Genomic DNA, 25,892 nt, shown 5'->3' on the forward strand with positions numbered 1-25,892 from the left:
AAGAGGATTAAAAAAAAGGGGGGGTGGATAGAGTGTGATCAGGCAGGAGACTAGAACAAAGCCATACACTAGAGATTTAGGGTATATTTTGATCTGTTAGAAGAAACTGTATCCCAAAATTTTAAAGAGAGAACAACTTTATATATATATATACCAAAAATAAGGTTAACTACTCTGAAGGGATAGAATATGACTCTAAAAATGAAAAATAAAAAATATTTTTTAAAAACGGGATTGATAAGATGTTGGTTGAAAAAGGGAAAAAGAAAAATTCCAAAAAAAAAAGTAAAAGACAAAAAAGAAAATTAAAAAAATTAACTTTGAAAGACTAAAGAATCATGGTTAAAAAGCCATGAATTCTATGTGCAGTATTACCCTAGTGCTGGAGTTCTGCCATTCTCATTGATCGGTAAACTTGGTCTTGGCTGGCTGTTCTTGCTGATCAACCTGGAGTGGGACCTGTTGCCGTGGTTCCCAAATGTCTTTGCTGGAGGTGGAATTGCCCTGCCCTTGCTGGGGGCAGAGCTAAGTAATTTGCTCGATTTTGCTCTCGGGAGCTTTTGTTCCCTGCAAGCTTTCTGTACAGCTTTGGAGGACGAGAGTGAAAATGGCGGCCTCCCAATCTCCACTCCAGAGGAGGCGAGAGCTCGGGGCCCCACTCCTCAGTGAGCCCCCAGAGAAAAGCAGTCAATTACTCCTGTGTCCTCTGTCTTCAGTCGCACTCCGTGCTCACCCAACCTGTGACCGAGCGTTTCTATCTCTGGCACCCGACTCTGTGTGGACTCTCCAAACCCAGCAGATCCCTGTGGTGCGCTCCGGCACCTCTCCTCCCTGGGAAGGGGAATCTCCCCAGATATGCCGCTTGTTGGGTCCCTGCTGGAGGAGCAGTGTCCTGACTGTGCTGTGGATCATGGTTTATGGCAACTCCGAGCTGAGAGCCTGCCCCTCGGCTCCGTCTCTGCAGCCGGCTTCCCCACTTTGATACCTGGGAGCTCTGCCACACTCAGGCACCCGTGGTCTTTCTGTGACCCCGAGGGTCCTGAGACCACACTGTCCCAGTGAGGGTTCCACCTCCCACTTAGCCACTGGAGCAACGTCCCTCAGCGGAGCCGACTTCTAAAAGTTCCGATTTTGTGCTCGGCGGCTCTATCACTTGCCAGAAGTGGTGGTCGGAGGCCCCCTCCCCCACTGTCTATCTTCCCGAGTATCGCCTTGGATTCACTTCTCCACACATCCTACCTTCCAGAAAGTGGCTGCTTTTCTGTTCAGAGAGTTGCTGCTATTCTTTTCTTTGATCTCTTGTTGAGTTTGTAGGTGTTCAGAATGGTTTGACACCTATCTAGCTGAATTCCTGGGACTAGATGAAATTTAGGTCTCCTACTCCTCTGTCATCTTGTTCCTCCCACCTCCAGATACTGTAATGTTTAAGAGATAGATGAGACCGCCCAGATTTGGATTTCCCCTTTGCCACTTATTATCTATGTGATGTTAGCTAAATTTTTTTTTAACAACTCCATGCCTCAGTTGTCTCATCAGTAAATGAGAATAATAGTTCCCTACCAAGTATGGGTGTTTTGATGAGTAACTAATTTCCTGTGGTTTCATGGTGCTCAATAACTTATCTTTTTGTTGTTGTTGTTATTGGTTAGGAGGTTTGAAGGAAAAAAGAGTCAAGAATGATTTACACGTTTTTGGCTAGATCAGGTCTTAAAGAGGTAAGAAATACTTTGATGATGAGTGGCTTTAAGGATGGAATTCAGTGGTTCAGTCTTGTCCATGACAAATTTAAGGCATCTATTAGATGACCTGGATCATGCAGGTCAAGTGATAAGATGGGACTTGTATGTGGACCTTTCAATTTTAACATCTGCCCCCTTTCCACTCTCTGAGAGGCAGAATAACTGAGTGAGTATGAGCAAAGATGCTGTAGTCAAATTGCCTGTGTCTGAATTCTAGCTCTGCTGTTAGCTAGCTCTCTATCCTTGGTAAGTTACTTAAGCTTTCTTTGCATCAGTTTTGTTATCTGGAAAATGGAAATAATAGTTTGTTATTATAAATTAATGGTTTGTTAGAACAGTGCCTTGCACATAGAATGTTGAGTGTTATGTGAAGTGTTTGTTGCTATGGTTGGTACTTTCCTATCCTGAATATTGCTACAGAAATGAAAAGAAGATTCAAGAAAAGAAGATTCATAGTTTATGAGTTAAATATTAACAGGATTTTGATGACAAATTGGATATGGAGGGTAAAAAACAGGAGTCAAAGATGATTCTGACATTCTGAGCTAGAGTGAGCCTGTTTGGGGTGGAGGTAGGATTGGTGAGGTGTTGAGTTCAGGAACTTTTAACTTTGGAAATAGCCAAGAGAAAATGTCCAGAAAGCAGTTAAAAATATGGGCACTAGAACTCAAGAGAAAGTTCAAGACTAGAAACATAAATATGAAATGATCTGCTTAGAGGTGATAATTAAAGCTACCAGAGTGATTGAGTTTGGTGAGAGAGACAAAGAAAGAGAAAGAAGAGACAAAGAAAGAGAAAGAAGTGGAATGAGAAGACCAAGGACTGAAGTGTGAGGATTTCCATCTCTAAAAGGGAAAGTAGGTTAGATGGCGGAATGTAGAATTATAGAGGCAAGAAAGGTAAAAGGTAAGAAGATAGCTATAGTCTGTGTTTGAGAAATAAAAGGAGAGAAAATTGGAAAGTGGTTAAGTCACCTGAAGATTTCTTTTAAAAGATGTTTGGAATTCTTTGGAGAAGAACTAGCCATACAAAAATGGGGTAATGGATGGTCCTCATGTCTTAGAATGGTGGAAACCAATGAGATTTAGGGCAACTTAGGTATTAAAGCAAATCTCAACAAGGAAGAGAGGAGCAGCTGTCCTAGGATAGATGTGAAAATAGTAAATACAACTGCAGTAAGTTTTAGTGCCTTTATTTTTGTTAGGTGTCAAAACTGTGCCTAGCACTTTGTTCCTCCCTAAATCCTTAGCAATTCTCTGAGATAAGGACAATTATTATATTCTCTGCAGAATTGGAAACCACCTAAATGTCCATCAAAATAAACATTCCTTAAATAAAGTATGGTATGTCCATGTAATGTAATGTCCTGCAGCCCTTTTTTTAAAAAAATTAGGTCTATACTACCAAAGAAAGGTATCAGTGAAATACTTTCACATGATAATAAACACATATTTGAAAGCTTGTCTGTTGTCCGTCTGTCCCAGGACACTCTGAACTCCTCATGGAGGGACACTGGGTTGTATTTATCTTGTAACATCAGGGTCTAGCATAGGGCTTGTATATTAGAATCCCTAACTATTGATCAAATGAATGAGTACATAAATACATGTGAAATGGAGAGCACCATACCATACAGGCCTTGAGTATGTATATGCATATATACACGTGTGTGTGTGTGTGTGTACTTATGAACCTAAAAGGAGAAAATATTATAGTAATATTAAGGGAAATACCATCCAGAAATAGAAAATATTAATTACTGTTAGGAAGTTTTCAGAGAGACTTCATGGGTTTAGACAAAATGTTGGTGCTTTGAAGAAAATGGTGAAAACAGAGAAAAGATGGTTCCAACTTTGGCAGTGAGAGGAAGGGAGCAACCGAGGTGGGACTACCCATGCCGAATTTTTTCTGGGGTATAAATAGGGTGCAGTGTCCCCTATGGGCTATGGTGAAGGCCTAAGATCATCATAGAAGTTTTGTGAATTGTAACTTTCCGAAATGCTGAGGTTTTACAATGAAAGAATTCTTTAGCCATCTAGTAGTCTCCTAACCAAATACTTAGTATGATTCAATATGTGTAGTGGGCATTTCAGATCTGAGTACTCTGTCATACAAGTAAAGACATTATCATAAAAGGTCTGTGATTCAAAAAAAAGATACCAATTTGCCAATTAGGATCTGTAAGCTGCCTTATTTATTGTTATTGAAATATTATCTACATTCTTGTATATGTATTCATTTGCTTTTTATTTAAGAATCCATAATTGTACTGAAGATTGTGGATAATTTGCCCACTCTAAGCTTACTTCTTTTGATGAAGTAAATATTAGATTTCATCTGAGAGAAATAGGCTTAATGTATTCATTTGGTGTTAGAAATCTTGATGAGACTGTGAATAATTAATTTTTTCTCATCCTTCTGAGTAACATTAACTTTTAAGGTCTTTATCAAATAAAAATAGAATTTATGGCATTTTTAATGTGTATTTATTTTTGTTGGGTTGTTATATCATATTTTCTCTTATATATTCATTTAAATCACATGGAAGTCTGCCTGAAATGGCATTTTCACAATGATTCTGGGAACCATCCTTTTGATTGTATGGTATTTACTGCTGATATATGTATTCTGGTGTTTCTTGCTTTCCATCATACATAAATTCTAGTGACATATTTAATACCATAGAGGGGAACTGACTGATGGTAAATCAGATATTTACAGCATACTATTGGGAATGTTGGATTCATTACTATAAAGAAATTACATTTGATCAGTATTTTTAGAGCTTCCTAATACTGTAATTTATTGATACTTCTTAATGGTCTCTGTTAATACAGGCTCAAAATTGGGTTCATTTTAACAATGTGTAATATATGCTATAGTGAATCTTTTCCACACATACATGAAAAGAGTAGCAAATATCCAACAGTATCTTTGATTAGAACTATCAAGCCCAACAGCTTGTATTTAATGAACACAGTGTTAATTACATAGTCAACTGGGTAGTTCATTCTCTACTATAGGAACTATATGTTAGAATAAAGCTATTTTGATATAAATGATGCCAAAGGAAAATTGGCTAAGAAGAAAGGAATAGCCTTATATGTGTTAAGATGTCAAATGAACAATTTTAACTCACAATCATTTTTTTACAGAGAATACAGAAGTTGGGTTTTTATTTTTAGTTCCTTCTCTTTCCTTCAGAGTTAAATGGCGGAAAATGACTCTCAGTCCCCACACTACTCTTACGCATCATGCAAAATAGGCCTGACAGGCTAGCCCGTCTGGTAGGGGTGAGATTTATGGTTTTCCATTCCTTGGTGTTCCATTACTCTGTCTACACCATCAAATTGATTAGTAGGCAGTGGAGAGCAAGGAGAGAGAGGTGACTGCATGGAGCCAGTAGGTGTCCATCATTTTAATGAACTACTTAGAGATGGTTAATATTGTCCTTGATTCTCATTGTAGCTGATGATGACCAGATCTTTTAAAATGTTTCTCCCCCCCCCCCCGCCCCTTATTCTGTATTACAGGGCCCACTGGAAAATGATTTGGTAGTTCATGTAGCACTCATAGCAGAAAGCCAACGGTATGAAATCCAGACGGGTGGCGTGTTCCTTTGGGAGGAAAGGAGGGGGGCTTACTGCTTTATGTTGCAATATTGAGTATGGTGGTAGAGATTAATTTCACAGACCCCTTGACGGGGTTTCAAGGATGTCATTAATGTTACTTTAAGTGCCAGAAAAACATTCTTTTCATGTTTAAAAATAATTTTGTTTCAGTTGATGTGAATATTAAAGACTGTGTGACCTGTGCCAGTGTTGCCTGGGGTGTAGTTTTGAGAAGTTAGTGCAACGAATACTGGGAATTCCCCAAATCAGTGCTTACTCTTTCTGCCGGCCCCCAGAGCTCCCACCTGATGCCTTGTGAAGAACCCCAGAGGGTCTCTAGATCCCAGCACAGATGGCATATTCCTCATGTTGATAAATTAAAATGTTCTCCAAGCTAGCGTAGTCTCCTTCCTCCCCTCCTCCTCCTCCACCATTCTCCACATTCTACATGCGTTGCCTAAAAATGTCTCTTGCTTTTTCCCTGTATTCTTTAGCCTTCAAGTTTTCCTCAACACGTATGGTATTCAGACTCAAACTCCTCAACAGGTGGAACCCATTCAGATTTGGGCTCAGCAGGAGCTGGTGAAAGTAAGTGATTCTACTTCTTTACTGTCGACTTTGTGGAGGTGCTAGAGCATGATGATTAGACTTAGTTTACAGTCAGGTAGCATAGTTAAAGTCTGATTCTGAGATAGTGTCATCAATCCAAAAGTCTTTCTAATTAAGTTGAGAAATCTACCTTATCAGATGTTGTTACTAAAAAAAACCCTGCATTGTGTGTGTATACATTATATTCATAGGTCTTATTGATTCTTACTTCTAAAGTCTATTACTGACCTAGACTGAGCACTTAAATAACAAATTAACCTGAATTTTCATACCTTGTGTGTAAAATTAACCTTTACATTGGATTTGATCATTTTCCCTTAATTAACTATTAAAGGAAATTTCTCATCTAAATATTTATTGGTAATAACTACTTCCCTTTTTTTTTTTGCCTTACTGTTTAGAGTCTGAAGTAATTCCCACCCTTTTGGTTTGCTTGGTCTCAAAGTAACATCTGAGTTTATTTTTGGTGCGGTTACATACCTATTTAGATTGGATTAAAAGGTGACTTTGGGGGCCTTTTGCATGTACTGCTCTGCAGATGGATTCAGAAATGCCTATTTAGGAATATTCCTGCCCATTAGGGACAGAAAATTGTTGACTTCCACAGTTATTTATTTATTTATTTATTTATTTTTAAAGATTTTTATTTATTTATTTGAGAGAGAAGAGTGAGAGAGAGAGAGAGAGAGAGCATAAGCAGGGGGGAGGGATAGAGAGAGAGGGAGAAGCAGACTCCCCGCTGTGCAGGGAGCCCGATTCCACCAGTTATTTATAAACCACCACTTCTACTTAGTAATTGTTAAAAACAGTACAGGAACAAACTCTGAAGTGTTTGATGTAAGTGATTAGAATTTTCTCTCTCAAATAATCAAGATTAGCTCAGTTAGGTTGATACAAACTTTTGTGGTCAAAACCTTGATGGTACAACAAGGAATTAAAGCTTAGAGAAGTGAGGTGCACATTGCATGGGAGAAGGCAGGGCCTCAGAGTGTCACTGCTGATCATACTGGACCCTATCCATTGTCAACAAAACCAGAACCTGGGTATCAGATCACCCAGAGTACCAGCACTTTGAAAGCTCTTAAACCTCCTATAACAAATTTAGAGCTCTTTTCCCCTCTGATTAAAGAGATAAGGCTGAAAATGCAAGGATCCCTAGAGTAGGTAACACTTTGAAATCACGCAAAGATGTAAATGGGTTTTGTGGTAGAAGAGGAGAGAGAACTGAGGATTCATGAGGCAAGGAGAGGAGGCAGCATGAAGTGGAGAAAATCTAAGGCTCTAACACTCTATCATTACTGGCTATATTTGCTGATACACTTTTTATGGTCCCTCACTGAAAGCTCCAGAGAATAGTAACAAAGATTATTTTTCTTTGATAAACATGTGCTCAAAGCAAATAAACCTGACTCCATTTTTTTCAGGCCTAATTTATATTGCAACTTTTTTATGGTAGGTGAATCTGTACTCTACTAGACAACATGCAGTCAAGATTTAAAAGATAAGCATGGCTTCTGGCATTTTATTCATTCATTCATTAATGAACACCTGCTATGTGCAGAATTTTGTGTGGGGCGCTCAGATAAAATGGCTTTGTGCTCTGTCCCTGTTCTCAGTGAACTCTGAGTCTACTGGTATGAAAGGAAAAATAGTTAATTACAATCCACCTTGATTAGTGCTATAATAGATGTTTATACAAGGTGCTGTGGAGGTGGTAGGAAACATTCCATTAAGACTAAGGTGAAGACTTGGGGCACCTGGGTGGCTCAGTCAGTTAAGCGTCAGACTCTTGGTTTCAGCTCAGGTCATGATCTCAGGGTCATGGATTGAGCCCCGAGTCAGGCTTTACACTGTGGAGCCTGCTTAAGAATCTCTCTCTCGGGGCGCCTGGATGGCTCAGTCATTAAGTGTCTGCCTTCGGCTCAGGTCATGATCCCGGGGTCCTGGGATTGGGCTCCCTGCTCAGCAGGAAAGCCTGCTTCTCCCTCTCCCACTCCCCCTGCTTGTACTCCCTCTCTCGCTGTCTCTCTCCCTGTCAAATAAATAAATAAAATCTAAAAAAAAAAAAAAAGAATGTCTCTTTCTCTCTCCCTCTCCCTCTGCCCCTCCCCTCAACTAGTGCATATGCACATGTACTCTCTCTCAAAAAAAAAATAAAATAAAATAAATTGAAAGAGTAAGGTGAAGACTTCTAACAGGACCTGACTTATTTTATGTTTTGTTGTTTTAAAGATGTTGTGAACAAATGGTGTGAACAAATGGGTATGTGGTATGGGTAAAACGAGATTTGGAGCCAAGAGTCCAACTTCCCTAAACATGTGTCAAGATAGAAGATTCTCTGTTGTTACAGCCTCTGTGTTCCAAGCTAGCTGCTTGTGGGGATTCATCCTCTAAGATATACTTCCTAGTATATTGCTTCTTATAAGCCCATCTTTAAAAAACAATAATTCCTATGTAGTTAACATACAGTGTTATATTAGTTTCAGGTTTATAATACAGTGATTCAACAGTTCCATATATTACACAGTGATAAGCCCACCTTTTAAAAGTGAAAGTGTTCCCTCAAATCTTAGTTAATACACATATTCTTATGCCAGTGGCTAATCTCTGTTCTGAGGAGCTGTACCCTCCTTCAGCTCGCTTAACAGTCTATGAGAGCAGACAGCTGAGAGCAGGCCTTATACTGTGTGTAATTAGTGTTTCATGATGTGGTGACTGTGGTATGATTTGCTTCATGGGGGAGATGAATATAGTGTGATCTAGAATGAAGTTCTGTTGTTTAGCCATTACTATATACTATTTCAGTGGATTAAATGGTGTACATGTGTACAATGTGGGGACAGTATTATCCACACCCTGGAATGTGGGGAGCATTCCAGATCTGTCTACATAATTGTCATAGACCTGCTGTACCTTGGTTCAGAAAATTAAGGAAAATCCTTTCACTGTAATAGAGTAGTATTTAAAGGAGATCTAGATCGGTACATTTTAACTTGTACATGGTTAATTGATCACTTGTCCAAAAGAAGAAATCTAAAATAGATTAGACATACATTTAATTCTGAAAATTTGAAAATATTTGAGAGAAAGGGGGCTCCATCTAGTGTAGTGTGCTATAGTTTCAGTGCAGTTATATATCCTAATGCTTATAGGGTACTTTTTCTGGCCAGTTGACTATGTCTAATATGAGAGTCATTATTACAGAGTCAGTATTCACAGCCGGGTAGCTCAGGAGGACATTCAGTTTCTCCCTCATTCATCTATCAGGTATTTCCTGAGCACCAGCTCTGTGTCAGGCACAGTGCCAACCAACTGAAGGGATGCTATTCTCTAGGAACCTAGCAATGCAGAAGGAGAAAGAGACACAGAGCTAACTCTGACATGGGCATGTACTCTGTAGCGGAATGACCAGAGACCTCTGGTGATGACATTAATTTTGTGTACAATGAGGTTGATAATTGAAGTCAGTTCAGAGGAAAACAGGTTAGATGTCTACCTCTCATCAAAGAGAAAAATAAATTCCAGACCGATTAAAGATTCAAATTTTTTTTTAAATGATATAAACAAAATCACTAGAAGAAAAAATAGAAGAGCAGTTTACAACTGTTTGGAGTGAAAGTCCATTCTTAGAATAATGCCAGTGCTAAAAAAGCCTTTAAGGAAATGATTGACAAATTTAACTAAATACAGCTGAAGATGGGATAAACAACCTGGCACATCAGAGGTGCTTGTGAAATTTCCTAGTAGGAAAATGTTTAGATTGAAATAACGCATGCTGAAATGATGTTTGACCTACTATGCAGTCATTCTCGCAGTTCGTAACAACATTGAAGATAAGCAAACTGGGTAAAATATTTATACAAAGGGTAATATTCTTAACATACCAAGATCTCTTACAAATCAAAAAGAATGAGAAATACCCAGTAGAAAAGGGAACAAGTGAGGTAAGTCAATCAGAGAAAGACGTGTATCATATGATCTCACTGATATGAGGAATTCTTAATTTCAGGAAACAAACAGGGTTGCTGGAGTGGTTGGGGGGTAGGAGGGATGGGGTGGCTGGGTGATAGACATTGGGGAGGGTATGTGCTATGGTGAGCACTGTGAGTTGTGTAAGACTGATGAATCACAGACCTGTACCTCTGAAACAAATAAAACATTATATGTTAAAAAAAAAAAAGAAAAAGGAAGATAGTAGAAAGGGAAATCAGAGGGGGAGACGAACCCTGAAAGTCTATGGACTCTGAGAAACAAACTGAGGGTTCTAGAGGGGAGGGTGGTGGGGGGATGGGTTAGCCTGGTGATGGGTATTAAAGAGGGCACATATTGAAGGGAGCACTGGGTGTTATACGCAAACAATGAATCATGGAACACTACATCAAAAACTAATGATGTAATGTATGGTGATTAACATAACATAATAAAATTTAAAAAAAGAAAAGGGAACAAATGGAAAAATTTATAGAACATACCAGTAGCCATTAAATATATGGGAAAATGTTCAACCATAAAATATTTGAATACAGTAGTTTAAAACTAAGATGAACTGTCATTTTGACCCAAGAGAGTAACAAAAAAGGCCTATGCACTGTTAATAGCTAATATAAATTGGTCCACTGTTTCTACATGGTGACCAACCTGGCAGTATGTTTCAAAGAAAACATATTCTCTTTGATCCAGCAAGTCTAAGAAATTATTCTGCAGAAATAATAGTACAGTGTCCAGAGATGTTTATTGAATTGCTTTTGAAATAACAAAAAGTTGGGAACTACCTACATCAAGGGATGGGTATTAAATAGGGTAAGAAGGCGTCTTATTGGGTGAAGTGCTCAGCTTTGGCACTGATTACCTTCTAATTCATTCCAAATCCATCCGTTTTTACTTTGTAGAAATTCTAGAAGTTTCTGTTCCACTGTGGCACCTTTTTCTGTTTTCCAGTAGTTAGTCCTACAGATATTTTTAGAGGTCTTTATATTTCTTCAGTCATTTCAACACTGAAATGTAGAGTACATGCACAGACTCAGTCTACCATCTTGAAATGGAACACCACAATACTAAGTTTTAACAAGTAGGACACCAAACAGATACATATATATAGTTTATGAACCCGTTTATGTAAATATATGCACATATTGATATATGTATGTAATATGAGTATATATTCATCTATATACTTTTAAAAATCTGTAACCCTATACATCAGGTGTTTTTTAGGGCTCACACAATAAATTATACTTCCTTCAACATATACCAAAGTGCAAGAGTTGTTACCTATGGAATTGTGAGAGTAAACAGGACCATTCACTTCGAGCACATGGCTTAAATTTTTCAGAAAATTCATATAATCAGAAAAATCAATAAAGACATTTCCATTTTGATGGGAAATACTTGAAGGTGGGAATCTAGTAGGAGATGTGAGGCCCTGAATTAAAACTTTAGCCCGTTTTTTTTTTTTTTAATCACACAGGAAGCATTTGTCTCTTTGTGTTCTTTTATGAATTGGACAGAGCCATGCAAGTTGTACATTTGACAGCACAAGAACAATGTCAGATTTTAGGATGTTGCTAAGTAGATCTGCAAAGATTTGCTCTCAAATCTCTCAGTGCCCCCAAATCTAAGTTGACATCATTGGCTAGCTTGTTTTCCTAGCAGGTCTATTGAGTAAGGTTTCCCTGGCCACTTTTCCTCTGGAAAGATCAGAAATTAGCAGGGCTTTAGTCAGGGGGTATAAAGGGGCCAAAAAGGAAAGCATGGATTCTTCTTGCCTGACTGATTTATAAATTTATGTCTTACAGGCTTATTTCCACCTGGGAATCAATGAAAAATTAGGACTCTCCGGAAGGCCAGATAGGCCCATTGGCTGCCTCGGTACATCAAAGGTGCTCATAAAATTTCCTTGTGGAGCAGTGTTCAGATTATAATACCACAGAATGAAATGATGTTTGACCTGCTTTGCATCCATTCTCACATTTTATTATATACTTGGGCTGGTTATCTGAATTATCATTTTCTACAAGTAAATCTTACTGTTTGTTTTGTGTGATATCACAGAAGTCTTCTAGCAAAGAATAAGCATCACACTCCTATATTATTTCTGAACATTGTAAGGTACCTGATTATGACAGTATTTATTCAGAGGCTTTTTCTATCACAGTAGAGGTAGACTACTCTTTAGTATACTGATCTTATTGATCCAATCACGAAACATTGAAATTTCTTAATCAGTTTTAATTTTTATTAAGACTTATGCTACTGTACATTTGCCTTTGGTCCTGTTTTGTACTTTTTTAATTATCTCTTACAGATTTATCGCATTCTAGGAAAGACTGTGGTTTGTTACCCTATCATCTTTGACCTGAGTGATTTCTACATGTCTCAAGATGTTTTACTGCTGATAGATGACATAAAGGTAGCTTCAGAACCCCTTTTTATTGAAATTGGATGACTGGGTTTCTACTGATTTTATCATATGTTATTAAATTGAGTGCTCATTGGTGTCTGTGACACTGTGTTAACACGGTGTAAAATATGAAAGTAAAACAACATCTGCATGGCTTTGGAGAAAGTTAAATTGCTTGCAGTATTAGAATAATAGATGGAGTATGTCTTATGTAAAGTTGTATGACTTTGCTTGATAGACCATTCTACAAATGGAATGAAAAGATACAGTTTATAAAGCAGAGGGGAAACCATTTGGAAACCATGTTCATATGACAGCAGTAGTTTATCTCTTTTTGAAAAAAAGTTGAGTTAGCAAAATAATTTTATTTATGAAGAATGTCAAGTAAAACTTCAACTAACTCATAACATCTAGTCAGTTAAAATCTCCACTCCCTTTTCCATTTGCAGAGAAGAGAAGCTTAGAGTCATGGTTTAGAGCATGAAGTCTGGAGCCAGATTACATTTGTTAAGATCTTGGCTCTACTGTCTATTTACCAGCTGTGTGATCTTGGGCAAGTTACTTAAGTTCTCTGTGTCTCTCTTTTCTTATCTGTATAACTGAATAATAATAGGGATATTCTGAGAATTAAATGAGTTAATGTATATAAAACACGCAGAATAGTACTTGACATATGGTGAAGTGTTATGTAAGTCTTTGATATGATGACAATGATGATGACAAGAGTAGAAATTGAGTCAAAAAAGAACTCTCTCCACATTTCTGATGGTCTGTATAGATTCAGTCTAGTTTCTTCTACCTGCTGTAATAAATGCACAGTAATGTGGGATGAGGATTAATCTTCTGGATGACAACCCTGGATTGATTTTTCCTCCCTGGGACCATTTTTTTTTTTCTTCTTTAAGTATTTATTTTAATTCTAGTTAGTTAACATACAGTGTTATATTAGTTTCAGATGTAGAATATAGTGATTCAACAATTCCATACATCACCTGGTGCTCATCGCGACAAGTGCACGCCTTAATCCCCATCACCCATTTCATCCTCCTACCCACCACCCCTCTGGTAACCATCAGTTTGTTCTCTATAGTTAATATTTCTTGGTTTGTCTCTCTCTCTCTGTCTCTTTTTTCCTCCAGGGACCATTCTTAAACTGTATTCATTAGGCCACCAGAAAAGAAGCAGGCTTAAAATATATGTAATCTGATTACTTTTAAGAACAAAGTTTGAAATCAATAAAGTTTTAAACTTAACTTTGTATATATTCATACTTGTATATATGTTTGTATCAGAATATTTCTACCCCTGTAGTTTATATTATCCAGGGTTTGACTGTGAATTATCTTCATATATCAGAGTTTTGTTGGCTCTTTGCCACAAATGGTTAAACATCCTGATTGGCTCAGATACAGTGCCATTTCATTCTGCCTCATTCTTATGTTTTGATAGAATGCACTACAGTTCATTAAGCAATACTGGAAAATGCATGGACGTCCAATTTTCCTTGTTCTCATCCGGGAAGACAATATACGGTAGGTTGATAAAAGAAGTGAGGTGCACCCATCTCACCCCCTTTAACATTATGAACCCTTTAGAAGCAGACCTCCTACTGTTTTTATGTCTCTGTCAGCATGTGGCAGAGAGACTTGCATATGTGAAGGATATTTAGTATTAAACTTTTTATTTCTCATTCTGTTATTAATAATGCACCTTTTGTTTGTTTATATTTTTTAGAGGTAGCCGCTTCAACCCCATATTAGATATGTTAGCATCCTTTAAAAAGGGAATAGTTGGAGGAGTCAAAGTTCATGTTGATCGTCTACAGGTAATATTTTGAATTTCAGTGTGTTTCTGTTTCAGGACAATTAATACACAGATATATATAATACACAGCTGTATTTCTTAATATATGTTCTGTTTAAGGTTTTTGTCTTAAGAGTTTATTCCTTGCCTTCCTATTCCTGTTGTAACCATCCTGTTTATTTTATCCCTTCAGTCTTGTGCTTGGACATTTGCAGTGGTTTCCCAACCAGAATTTTAGACTTTAATACCTCATCTCCAACCTCTGTTTTGCCGTTGAGGAAGCTGGGGTCCAGAGTGGTGAAGTGACCTGCCTAACTCCCTGGTCCAAGATATCTAACTCCCTGGTCCAGTGTTCTTTTCCCTGCTTCACAGTAACATCCAATCTGGAGATGATCGTTGTTTGATTCAGGACCTCACAACATTATCTTCATAACTCCTAAATGACAGAAGCCCCTTGTGGTTCCCTATTAGCCAGAACAGCCTCCCCACCCACAGTTATCTTCTACTAAACACTCTTTGTGCTTCAGCCAATACAAGTTAATTACTGTATTCTAACTTTGTGAGGTTCTGCCCCTCTGCTCATGCCATTTCCTCTATCTGGAATATCCTTCATTCTTTCAAGATGTCTGCACTTTAAAATCTTACCAAACTTTAGGGCCAGTTCTGCAAAATCACCTAGACCAAATATAACACCACTCTTCTGGAACAAACATCCTTTTATGACCTTTAACATGAACTGCTCAGACTGTAGTCTGTCATGGACTTGAGTGCCTTATTTTCTACAAAAAATTTTGATTATCTCATAGAGTCTTTCATGTAGCAGTTTCTCAATATTGAGTAAGAAAGAGGAAAATTTATAGAGGGAGCTATGTAGGTAAATGTTACAAATGGCATGTTTACATACTCATTCCACTAGTGCTTGTGTTTTGTATACTTGATTGTTTTTTATCTAAATTTTTTATCTTTTCCCCCTTATTTTCTGTCGCTTTCTGTTGCTATTCTATTGTCTTTTTGTCATGCTTTCTGGAAAAATTTCTTTCATATTTATCATGCAGCTTCTCTGTTAAATTTTATATTTTGGCTATCATGTTTTTAATTATCCCTTTTCATAGTATCATGTTCTTATCTTCTGGATATTATTTTTTATCTTTCTAAGATTATTTACTTGAGAGTTTTTGAAATTTTCTTCTTGCCTGATCTCTTTCAGGTTTCTTTTCTGTTTTTTTGTGCTCAGTCTTTCATGTTGGAGGCATTTGTCAGATGTGTGGTAATCTTTAGCTATCCATTCACTTTTAAGAATGAAAGAATAAGTTTATTGGAAGCTCTGTGTTTGGTAACAAGGATTCTTGTCATGATGATGTCATTTATCAGGTAATCTGGTAGCAAGGGCTCTTTCTGTTGGGGGAAATCCCAGGTGCCAATATCTGGAGTTTTTTTCTCCTAGGCCCTTCATTTTCCAAAATAAACATCTAACCTCCTGCCTGAAGAACATACGTTTTGCTTTCATATCCTGAGTACAGGGTTGGGGAAGGAGCCGGGGGGTCCCACTGTGTCTCCTGCTCTCTGCTGTGCCCTATACCCTCCCTTGAGTACAGAGTCTTTCACCAGAGAATAAGCTTCTTTTCATCTTGCAAAACTTTACACTTATTAAACAACGACCCCACATCACCCCATCCTAGCCTTTGTCTTCTCTTTAATATAGTAAATGAAAATGACACCTATATGCTTCTCTTTTTATTTCAAGCCCTTTCAAATTTCTTTAGCCCATGTTCCACAGTCTCTCTCATCACTGGGCCTCAACTTCCCTTCCTACCTCATCACCCAGGATCTTTCCATGCAGCTCATTCCCAGCCCTGCTTTCCACTCCCCAAGTATACTGAATACTTTCAAAATCCCTGAATGTAATTGGAATTTTTTTCCTGCTCATGCTGTTATTCTATTCTAGAGTTGCCTTTCTCTCTTTTTTTTCCCTTCTAAATAATTTTATAATTTAGGTCAATGTCACCTCTTTAGTGAAGTCTCAAAGTTTGGAATTAATTTCTCATTCCAATATGTTTCTGTGGCATTTTGCTTGAACTTTTGCTATAGTTCTTAATTTAAGTGTAGCTAGTTTCTTGTGTCTGCTTCTCTCTGTGGATTGAAAACTTTTTCAGGCCAAGCTTGAGTTATCTCTGAATTCCCAGAGTGCTCTGCTCACTACTATACTCTCTTAGGAAAGGTATGAATATTGGTTCATTGATTCAACATATGTTCATTGAGCTCCCTCTCTAGGCACTGGAGATAAAGTGGTGAAAAAAATATACAAGGTCCCTGATCTCATGGGACTTATTCTAGTGGGGGAACCAAACCAAAAACAAAGCCAGGGAGCAATGCAGAATGATAGGATGGAGTGCAGTCTCAGGTAGGATGTTCAGCTGTAAAGGAACTTGGTGGGATATAATTAAGTATCACAGAGCAGGATACCAATATTATATTTCATCTGACATATATATAACAATGTTAAGTCATTTAATTACCATGAGAAGTAAAGTATTAATGGCTAGTAAATTAATCATAAGTGTAATATTTTTTATAAAACTAATTTAGGAGCCTCTCTTAACCAACTGAATTTTTTTTATCAAAAGCTCTAGAGACTATTAATGGAATTTAGCATTTGCCTATTAACATTTACCATATGGGCTTAATCAGTATATGGAGTGGGTAGGCTAATAATAGAAAATATTAAATCAAAATTATTTTTCTTATGTTTTCAGTATTAGCTATTAGATTTGGGCATCAAATAATTCTTGACTCTTCTCTTTCTTTCATATCCCACATTATTACAATCCATTATCAATTCTGGTTTTCTCTACCCTCAGATTATATCCAGAATCTAACCACTTCCCATCATCTAACACTAACATCACAGCTCAGGTTACCATCATGCCTCGCCTAGGTTTTTACAGCAGTCTCCAAAATTCCTACTGGCCATAAGACAGTTAGCATCTTCGTACTCTACCTGGTCATAAGGCAGTTAGATTATGTCACATATCATAAGCCTTTACTGACTTTCTCACTCATACAAAATGAAAACAAGCCAAAGTCCTTCCAGTGGTCTTTACACCGTCCATGATCTGGACTTTTTTTTTCTGACTTCATCTCCTACCACTCTGTCCTGTCTACTGTATTCCATCCACACTCTTCTCCTTACTGCTCCTGAAACACACCAGGTATGCTTCTGCTTCAGGAACTTTGCACTTGCTGTTCCCTCAGCCCCGCACATTCTTCCTTAAGATCCATATTGTTGACTACAGTCCTTCCTTCAGCCTCCGCTTACATGTCACTGTATGAGAAAAGTCTTTTCTGATTGCCTGTATAAAATGGCAAACCTGCCTCCTCCTACTCTCCTGCCCCAACACTTCTCATCCCCTACCTTTCTTATTTCTACTCTGTACTTAACATCATCTGACATAACATACTTAGTTTTTTGTTTGTTTATATTGTCTTCTTCCTACACACAGCTAAGGTCAATTTCAAGAGGGCAAGGATTTTGTGTATTTTATTCTTGCTATATCCTTAATACCTAGGAGAGTGCCTGGAATATGGTAGGTGTTCAATGAATATTTGTCTAACAAGTCAACCAGAGAGCAAGATGTGTAGATCTCAGCCTGAATCTTAGGAAATACCACTCAGCGGACTTTTATTATGCTCAACACTGCTCTCTGCCTAGGCACAGACTGCTCTCAGACCTTGACTGTTGCTGCCACATGAAAATGTGCAGATTGGTTGCATGTTTGGCCTTCCTCACTCAAACTCTGAAAGGACGCTTTAGTATGATTGCTGGTAATATGTCTATCCTGACATTTGTAGTAGGTATTTGTTGATGATCTACTTTGTTTATGAGTTTCCACTAGAGGAGAAGGCAGCACAACTCTGGGTGGTTAGCCAACAAGTGCAACATTTCCTGTGTCATGTTGCTTCCTATTTGAAAAAAACAGTGAGAAAATTGAGAAAGTAATACATGTAAGACAGTTTTGATTGAAGAATTGCCTTATTTTTAAAATAATAATTTATGGGTTTTTTTATGCAGTACATTTCTCAGTTTTATCTGACAGTTCATCAGATAATTAGAAGTGACACATATTGCTAAAAAACCATTGTGGGTTATCATTCATTTATGCTCTTCACTATGAACCACTGACAAATAAAAACTGTGTTTGAATTTGGCCTTATTTAGTGTGCTAACCTATAATCAGGAACTAATGAAAAATAAAATGACCAGATATGGGTTGCCAGAATGTAGAGAAGGACTGGCCTCAGTAATCAACAACTTCCTGACCCTGAAAAACAGAGACTTGGCAGAGTATCCCATAACTGGATAGCCCTGAAATAGATCATGGTAACAGAATCCAACGTGCAATTTCACATCATCTTTTCTCAAGACAGTTTTAGTATTCCTTGTTTTTTAATTTCAAACTATTTTTAACATGTTAATAGGTACTGAATTTTAATTCTAGCTTAAAAATAAATGCCCACAATTCTCAGAACAGAGAGAAAATACAGTTCATCTCATGTTGACTTTCCTATTTATTATGACCCATGAACTTGTAGCATGATTTATATGTTCTTTTTAAGAGGGTTTTGTTGTATATGCAAACCTGATTTTAGAATGCTCATTTAAGAAATTAAGAATTGTGTGGGGTGCCTGGGTGGCTCAGTTGGTTAAGCGACTGCCTTTGGCTCAGGTCATGATCCTGGAGTCCCAGGATCGAGTCCCACATCAGGCTGCCTGTTCAGCAGGGAGTCTGCTTCTCTCTCTGACCCTCCCCCTCTCGTGCTCTCTCTCTCATTCTCTCTCTCTCTCTCAAATAAATAAATAAAATCTTAAAAAAAAAAAAAGAATTGTGTGTACTTTTTAAAGTAAACTTTTTTGAGTATTACATACTTACAGAAACATATATACACAGATCATAAGGGTATGGCTTCATGAATTTAAGAGTTGTGAATTTTTTCTCACATTTCAGACACTAATATCTGGAGCTGTAGTAGAACAACTTGACTTCCTACGAATCAGTGACACAGAAGAGTAAGTCCCTTTGGGTTAGTATTGGAAAAGCAGGAAACTAGAATTAGAAATGCAGGAAGTCTGAAACTTTTTCTTTTAATTTCTAGGCTTCCAGAATTTAAGAGTTTTGAGGAACTAGAACTTCCAAAACATTCAAAAGTCAAACGACAAAGCAGTACCTCCAGTGCTCCTGAACTAAAACAGCAACCAGATATCGCCATTACTGAATGGAAGAACAAGTCCACCCACGAAATTCTTCAAAAACTGAATGTGAGGAAGATGTAATTCCCACATGGCTCTGAGTGAGGTTGGCAGAGCAGGAATTTTCAGGGCCAAGCCATATTTCTTTTGTCCTCTCAGAGAAGGTAGTTGTAAGTGCCTGGAGGAAGAGGTAGACGGCCTCTCCATGGTAGAGGCACCAATGAGAGGTTGTTCTCATGGTCTAACATTAGCGTGGATGTCTTAAAGATGCTTAAGAAGTGTGGATGATTTGGGTTGCCTTGGGTATGAAGGAATTATATGAGCCATTGAAGAAGTTATGTCAGGAATAGTTGCCTTTGGGATCTCCGGACTTCTCATTTAGTACTCTCCCATCCTTTTCCCAACTTGGATCTTCTGTCTTATCCCTGTGTTTAGGTCTTAATGCTTGCTTTAAGTCTCTCCAGTCACTGAGGAAAGCAATCCTATGACCACATTCATATGAATATTATGTTAACAACCTAATACTTTACCTTCTTTAAGATTATTTGCATTTTAAAAGAGGTGGGGTGAGAGTGGGGTATAGTACTTATCCAAGGAAATGAAACTGTAATGATAGAACTAAAACATTATGACATCTTGTTGGGCCGTATCACAAATTTGAGCATGTAGGTTGAATATATATCCTACCAGACATCTTCTGTCCTTGTTATTGATTGACATTATCTATAGATCTCCATAAACATGAGTATGATATGGTAAGCATAAAGCACAAAGCACGGTGCCATAATGTATAAAAAGCACTCTACACATGTCCCCTCCTTTTATCTATCTCCTCATAACAGGTTGATAGCAACATGGTCTTTCATTTATGAATAAGCAAAGTCAAAAGGGATGTTCTCAGAGTGGCAGAATCAAATATTAATCAAGTATTAATGCTTGTAGACAATATATTTTCTATCCATTGGTTATCTTATTTCCTGGAAGATTCGATTATTAAATACTGTATCAGGAAGCCAACCTGTCTACTCTCTGTCTCCAAGATACCTAAGATAAGGAGTTGTTTAATGTCATCTAATGCTTGGTAGTATATCAGTAACATTTTATTTTTCTTTAATTCTGTAGCAGATTTCCTCTCTGCATCATGTGGTTGCCTGATTAGTTACTCCCTATGATAACTTTTGTACCCATTTTATTCCAGTTACTCACTGTGATTTGTATTTTTAGGACTGCAGTTGTCTGGCTAGCCAAGCCATCCTGCTGGGTATACTGCTCAAAAGAGAAGGCCCCAACTTCATCACCAGGGAAGGTAAGTATACATGTCTAAGATAACATTTTTAAATAGTGAGACCTCTCTATTCTTGAACATATAGCAAATATACATAATGAATATATACTAAAATAAGTTATTTTATCCTCCATTAAACCTTTTTTTTTAACCTTTAAATGGAAAATGTTTACTCATACCCCCTAGAGTGGAATAGACTGATGTATGAACTCCTAAATTGCTTTCATGCAGTGATGCTTGATTGTTTCTCTGATTGTCTGAATGGTCTTAGAGCCTGATTCTGCCTGTGACTGTTAACCTCTGATGACTCTTTAATAGTTCTTTATTGACAGTTTCTGTTTCCAGTTTTATTTCCTGAATGTTTTTAAGAACAATATTGAATCATGATAGCTATAAAAATTAGCTCCCTCATGGTCTGCAGCAGCCAGTGGAACATGGCATTTAATAGAATTGTGCTCTAAACATTGTTAACAAAAATAAATCATTTCTAATCATGTCTTCTCTGCATTAAGGATGCAACCCAATTACCCCTGAAATCCACACTTGTATGTTGAGACACTAATGAATCCTTGAATTCTCCATCATGGCCTGCTTCTAGTGTTTTATTATATAGAATAATATAGAATATATTTCAAGATACTCAAAGTTTTTGGCTCATCTGAAAGTCCTCTGTTAGAGGGGCATGTTGATTTGTTTAGGATTAGAGATTGAGTCAGGATTCTAAACAGCAATGTAATTAATAAGATATATAGTTTTAGTAGTGAACTAAACATAATTGTTTATTCAAATAAGGTCTACTTAGTTTTTACATTATTGTAGCTAAGAGATAAACTTCTTGAATATTATATACGTCAGCTGAATAGTCTTAATTTTCTTAACTGATTAAAGGCAGAAAAACTTTAAGCAAATTTCAAACAGAATCCCTCATGTTTCTAATTAACTTGTTTCTAATTTCTAATTCTAATCTTGAAACTATAAGCAGAATCCCAATTATATTGAGGACATTCATTGAAATTCATACTTTAACTAAAACAATAGGATTTTTAAAAAGCAAACGTTTTAATAGGAACCTAGAACGCAGAATGGTTATTTTAATAGTGCTTTAAAATAAAACAAAGTTTATATAAAATAGTTTATAATGAAAATGCTGAGAGAATTATTTTTTCAACTATTTTTATAAATAGGAATAATACTCATCTTTTGCTTATTTAAAAGACTAAGTTTTTAAATCTGTAAAATCTTATGATACAATGAAAATCATAAGCATCTACAGAATCTGAATGTAATTTTATCCAATTTGTTATAAAGCTATAAAAATAAATTCATGGTAAAATGAATTGTTCTCTCCCCATGTTTCCTTTTTGCTACTCTGTCCTGTCACCATCATTAATTTATTGACAAGCTAGTCACAAAGCCAGACCACATGTAAATTGTGGCCAAAGAATGAAGCCCCGTGGTGTCTTTTGAGGACTATTATGTATTGGAATGATCATGCACATAATAGAGTCTCCATAAACTTTCATGGGACAAAAAAATGAATAATCATATATATTCAGAGTCTACAGTACTTGCTCAATTTGCTGTATTCTGTTTATTTTCTGTGCTAATTAAAATAATATTATTTGTTAAAAACTTAGATTGTATGTTAATTAGGAAAACAATAAATTTCAAGAAATAAAGTACTCACCAAAATCATATACTCAAACTAAATAGTAATTATGGCTGGGACATTCACACTATATATTGGGTTACATGTTTAAATATGTCAGGGAGTTCAGAAGACTAATGGGTGTGGGTGTATTAACTCTAGTGGAACAAAATGAAATTCAAGAGTGGTTTTTTAAAAGAGAATAAATGTTATTCATTTAATTAAAAGGGTTTTTTTTTCAACAAAGACTCTATTATCCAATGTCTAGGTACCGTTTCTGATCACATTGAGAGAGTCTATAGAAGAGCTGGCAGCAAAAAGCTTTGGTTCGTATTAGTGTCTTTGTCACTGTGTTTTATTTTTTGTGTTGTCATATTTAAAGGCATAAAGATAATGGCCAATCGTAAAGATGGTTATTTATCCTAATTTTTACTTTTAAACTCCAAGGTTACGGCCATTCTGATTCTGTCTACTTTCTAAGGATCTTTCTACATTCCATTATATTGTGGCTCTCCCAAGATACTAAAAGTAATGTCTGGGAATAAGGACCTCCATAGGAATAGAACCTGGAGAGAGTATTCACTGGAATGATATGCTAATGACTCTTTCCTACACTGCACCTCCTCCATCCCAGCAAGGTGCTTTAGGTTCTACTTTGTATTCAGGAAATCTGTTCTGTTATTATAGAAGGCCATGAAAAGAGACCAATGGTTCATTTAATCATAAGCAAAAATAATAGAAGGCAGTTCTCTCACCACTTAAGTTGAATGAATCCCAGTGATTGTAGTTGCTTCATGTAAAATAACTAATATATTCTGCAGAAGTAGTCTCTCAGGGGTTGAAAAAAAAATAGGGCAAGTTGAGATAAAATTGTTTCAGTTCACAATGGGGTAGGTATGCCTAAATGCATAGCCCTCTGTATTTTGAAGCAGTTCTAGCCATTTTACTAGCAGAATCTAACATTTTGAAAGTAAGAGTACAAGTATTTTTTAAATGACCCATTATTATCTCATTTTGGGAAAAAAAAAAAATATCCAGCGCTCTTAACCTCAATGAGCCTCAGGTTTCTAATCTCTAAAATAAAGGGATTTGACAAGACAATCTCTTAGCGGTATTTCAACTCTGTGATTTATAGTAAATATATCATTCCAACCCAGAAGAAGTAATATAATAATCCTCTGGCTAAATCTCAAATTTGCACTGTAAATTCTCAGCACAGTAAGGCATGCAAGGCAATAGATGTTGCTTTTCAGCCAGTATGTTTCAAATGTGGTCTATAGTCTAATTTTTTGCTAAGTGAACCTGTTTTTGCTTTATGTTATTATACTTGGATTTTAGATAAAGCATTAACTAGCAGATATTTAGAGTGCTGACTCTTACGTTTTAAAAGTATAAACTCCTGGAAGTTTATTTACTGTATTTTCCCTTTTATGGCTTTCTACTGACACACTCAGGTTGGCGGTACGCTACGGGGCTGCCTTTGCCCAGAAATTTTCTTCCTCTATAGCCCCACACATTACTACTTTTCTGGTACATGGGAAGCAGGTAACATACACAGAATGTGGAAAAATTCAAGCTGCTTGAAACGTGTGGGCTTATTTGCATTCTGAGGGTTAAGTATGTCTTTTTGTCTTAAAGTGTGTGGGTGAAAGCTTCTCTAAATGTAGGAAGTGTTTGTTTCACTAACTTTACCAGTTATTGACTTAATTTTCTACTAGTCCATCTATGTTAGGATTAAGGAATATAGATACTTTTTTTTTTAAAGATTTTATTTATTTATTTATTTGACAGAGAGAGACACAGCGAGAGAGGGAACACAAGCAGGGGGAGTGGGAGAGGGAGAAGCAGGCTTCCCGCGGAGCAGGGAGCCCGATGCAGGGCTCGATCCCAGGACCCCGGAATCATGACCTGAGCCGAAGGCAGACGCTTAACGACTGAGCCACCCAGGCGCCCCGGAATATAGATACTTTTTATAAGTCAGCTGCCATGGATATCCTGAAATAGAGGAAAACAGTTTTAAAGATTTTTTTTTTTTTTGACAGAGAGAGAGAGAGAGCGAGAGCAGGAACACAAGCAGGGGGAGTGGGAGAGGGAGAAGCAGGCTTCCTGCCGAGCAGGGAGCCCGATGTGGGACTCGATCCCAGGACCCTGGGATCATGACCTGAGCCGAAGGCAGATGCTTAATGACTGACCCACCCAGGCGCCCGAGGAAAACAGTTTTAAACCTACATTTTCATTTTATTTTCTTCCTCTAAAAGTTCCACATGAATTTTACTTTTGAGGGAAAAAAATGTCTTATGTATTGCATGTGCCATGCTTTAAAAAAATCTGTTCCCTCTAGAATCTGAGACTTTTTCAGAAATGTAAAAATAGCAGTGTGAATTCCTTCCTCCAACATTCTGGCTCTATCAAGAAAAAAAAAATGCTGGTATTTCATTATATCACTTCCTAAAATTGAGTACTAAGCGAGTCCCCAAATCTAGGAATTTGGTTATCTAGGCACCAAAAGAAACATGATTCAAAGTGGTTATAGGAATAGATGACATTTACCAGTGACAGACTTAATAATGAATTTTTTAATGCAAAATCAGAATACTCAATTCCTCCTCCTGCTCTACTCCCCATCAAAGGGATGGTTAGGCTCCTTTTTCTTTCTTTTTAAATTGACAATGGCATGAATAATGCTGGTAGCAGAGGTGAGGATTAGGGATCCCTCCCTAATTCTGGATGGTCCTACAGTCTGGGAGACTTCAGATATGAGGTCCAGTGTCTTAGGCTCAGTATTTCCTCCAAATTATTACGTAAGGACCTAATTGTGCACATTTTTCAATCTCCCCATCAGGGGCCCCATTCATTCATCATCTTTTAGATTTGTCAACCTCTGGCGTGCTCTCTTCTTTGCCCCCAGGTCGGTTGTGCGCTGTGCAGCAAGTCTTTTAAGTAAACTAGTGGACAGCCTGGCCCCATCCATTACTAATGTTTTAGTGCAGGGCAAACAGGTAAGTATCTGATTTTCAGACTCTCACTCAGTCACATCACAAAAGCTTCTGGATAGGACTCTTGCTTTTAAATCTGGCAAGCCTCAGTGTCCTAGGCCTCTCAACCATATTAACAATGGCTCAGGCATTTCTACAGAAGGCTCCTACAGAAGCAAAACCTAGTCTTAAAGATGCACAGTTACTAAGTGGACCACCCCTTTTTCCTGCTGTACCTTAGAGCTCTGATTTTCAACTCCTGTGTTGAGATCAGTGAAGATGCTGACCCAGAAAATGGAATAATACCAACTAAAGTACTCCAGACAGGTTTAGGATAGGCAGGGCAAAGATAGGTGAATAGTGAAGGGCACATTTTTCCTTCTACTCAACGTGAAATTCTTCTCACCCTTAGAAATGCTTTGACTCCCCAGATCTTTAACCCTTTAGGCCACCTCTCCCTGTAGCTCCTCCCCTCCCACAAGGACCAGCTCTTGTTAGCTCCTCCTCACAGCTGTCTCCAGTTAGCAGTGGTCCCTCTCTCCACTGGGTTCTCATAACAGGCCTGTGACACTTCTCA

General features: G+C 37.4%; 2 protein-coding genes across 2 annotated transcripts in view; one reads left to right on the forward strand and one right to left on the reverse strand.

Annotated features, from left to right (window-relative positions):
- PHKB (phosphorylase kinase regulatory subunit beta) overlaps positions 1 to 25,892 on the reverse strand; it is a 141,913-nt gene that overhangs the window by 10,832 nt on the left and 105,189 nt on the right. Inside the window, exon 15 of the mRNA XM_081807891.1 lies at positions 10,809 to 10,906. Within this exon, the coding sequence (XP_081664017.1) occupies positions 10,809 to 10,906 (98 nt within the window). The remainder of the gene's footprint in view (positions 1 to 10,808; positions 10,907 to 25,892) is intronic.
- LOC102746541 (phosphorylase b kinase regulatory subunit beta) overlaps positions 5,216 to 25,892 on the forward strand; it is a 249,833-nt gene continuing 229,156 nt past the window's right edge. The window contains exons 1-11 of the mRNA XM_081806639.1: positions 5,216 to 5,328; positions 5,845 to 5,938; positions 11,755 to 11,838; positions 12,264 to 12,368; positions 13,809 to 13,891; positions 14,094 to 14,184; positions 19,166 to 19,227; positions 19,314 to 19,476; positions 20,632 to 20,713; positions 22,609 to 22,666; positions 23,795 to 23,885. Coding sequence (XP_081662765.1) covers positions 12,330 to 12,368; positions 13,809 to 13,891; positions 14,094 to 14,184; positions 19,166 to 19,227; positions 19,314 to 19,476; positions 20,632 to 20,713; positions 22,609 to 22,666; positions 23,795 to 23,885 — 669 coding nt within the window. The 5' untranslated portion in view covers positions 5,216 to 5,328; positions 5,845 to 5,938; positions 11,755 to 11,838; positions 12,264 to 12,329. The remainder of the gene's footprint in view (positions 5,329 to 5,844; positions 5,939 to 11,754; positions 11,839 to 12,263; positions 12,369 to 13,808; positions 13,892 to 14,093; positions 14,185 to 19,165; positions 19,228 to 19,313; positions 19,477 to 20,631; positions 20,714 to 22,608; positions 22,667 to 23,794; positions 23,886 to 25,892) is intronic.

Source organism: Leptonychotes weddellii, chromosome 16 (assembly GCF_054177405.1).
Source record: "Leptonychotes weddellii isolate Sample4059 chromosome 16, ASM5417740v2, whole genome shotgun sequence".
Lineage (NCBI taxonomy): Eukaryota > Metazoa > Chordata > Mammalia > Carnivora > Phocidae > Leptonychotes > Leptonychotes weddellii.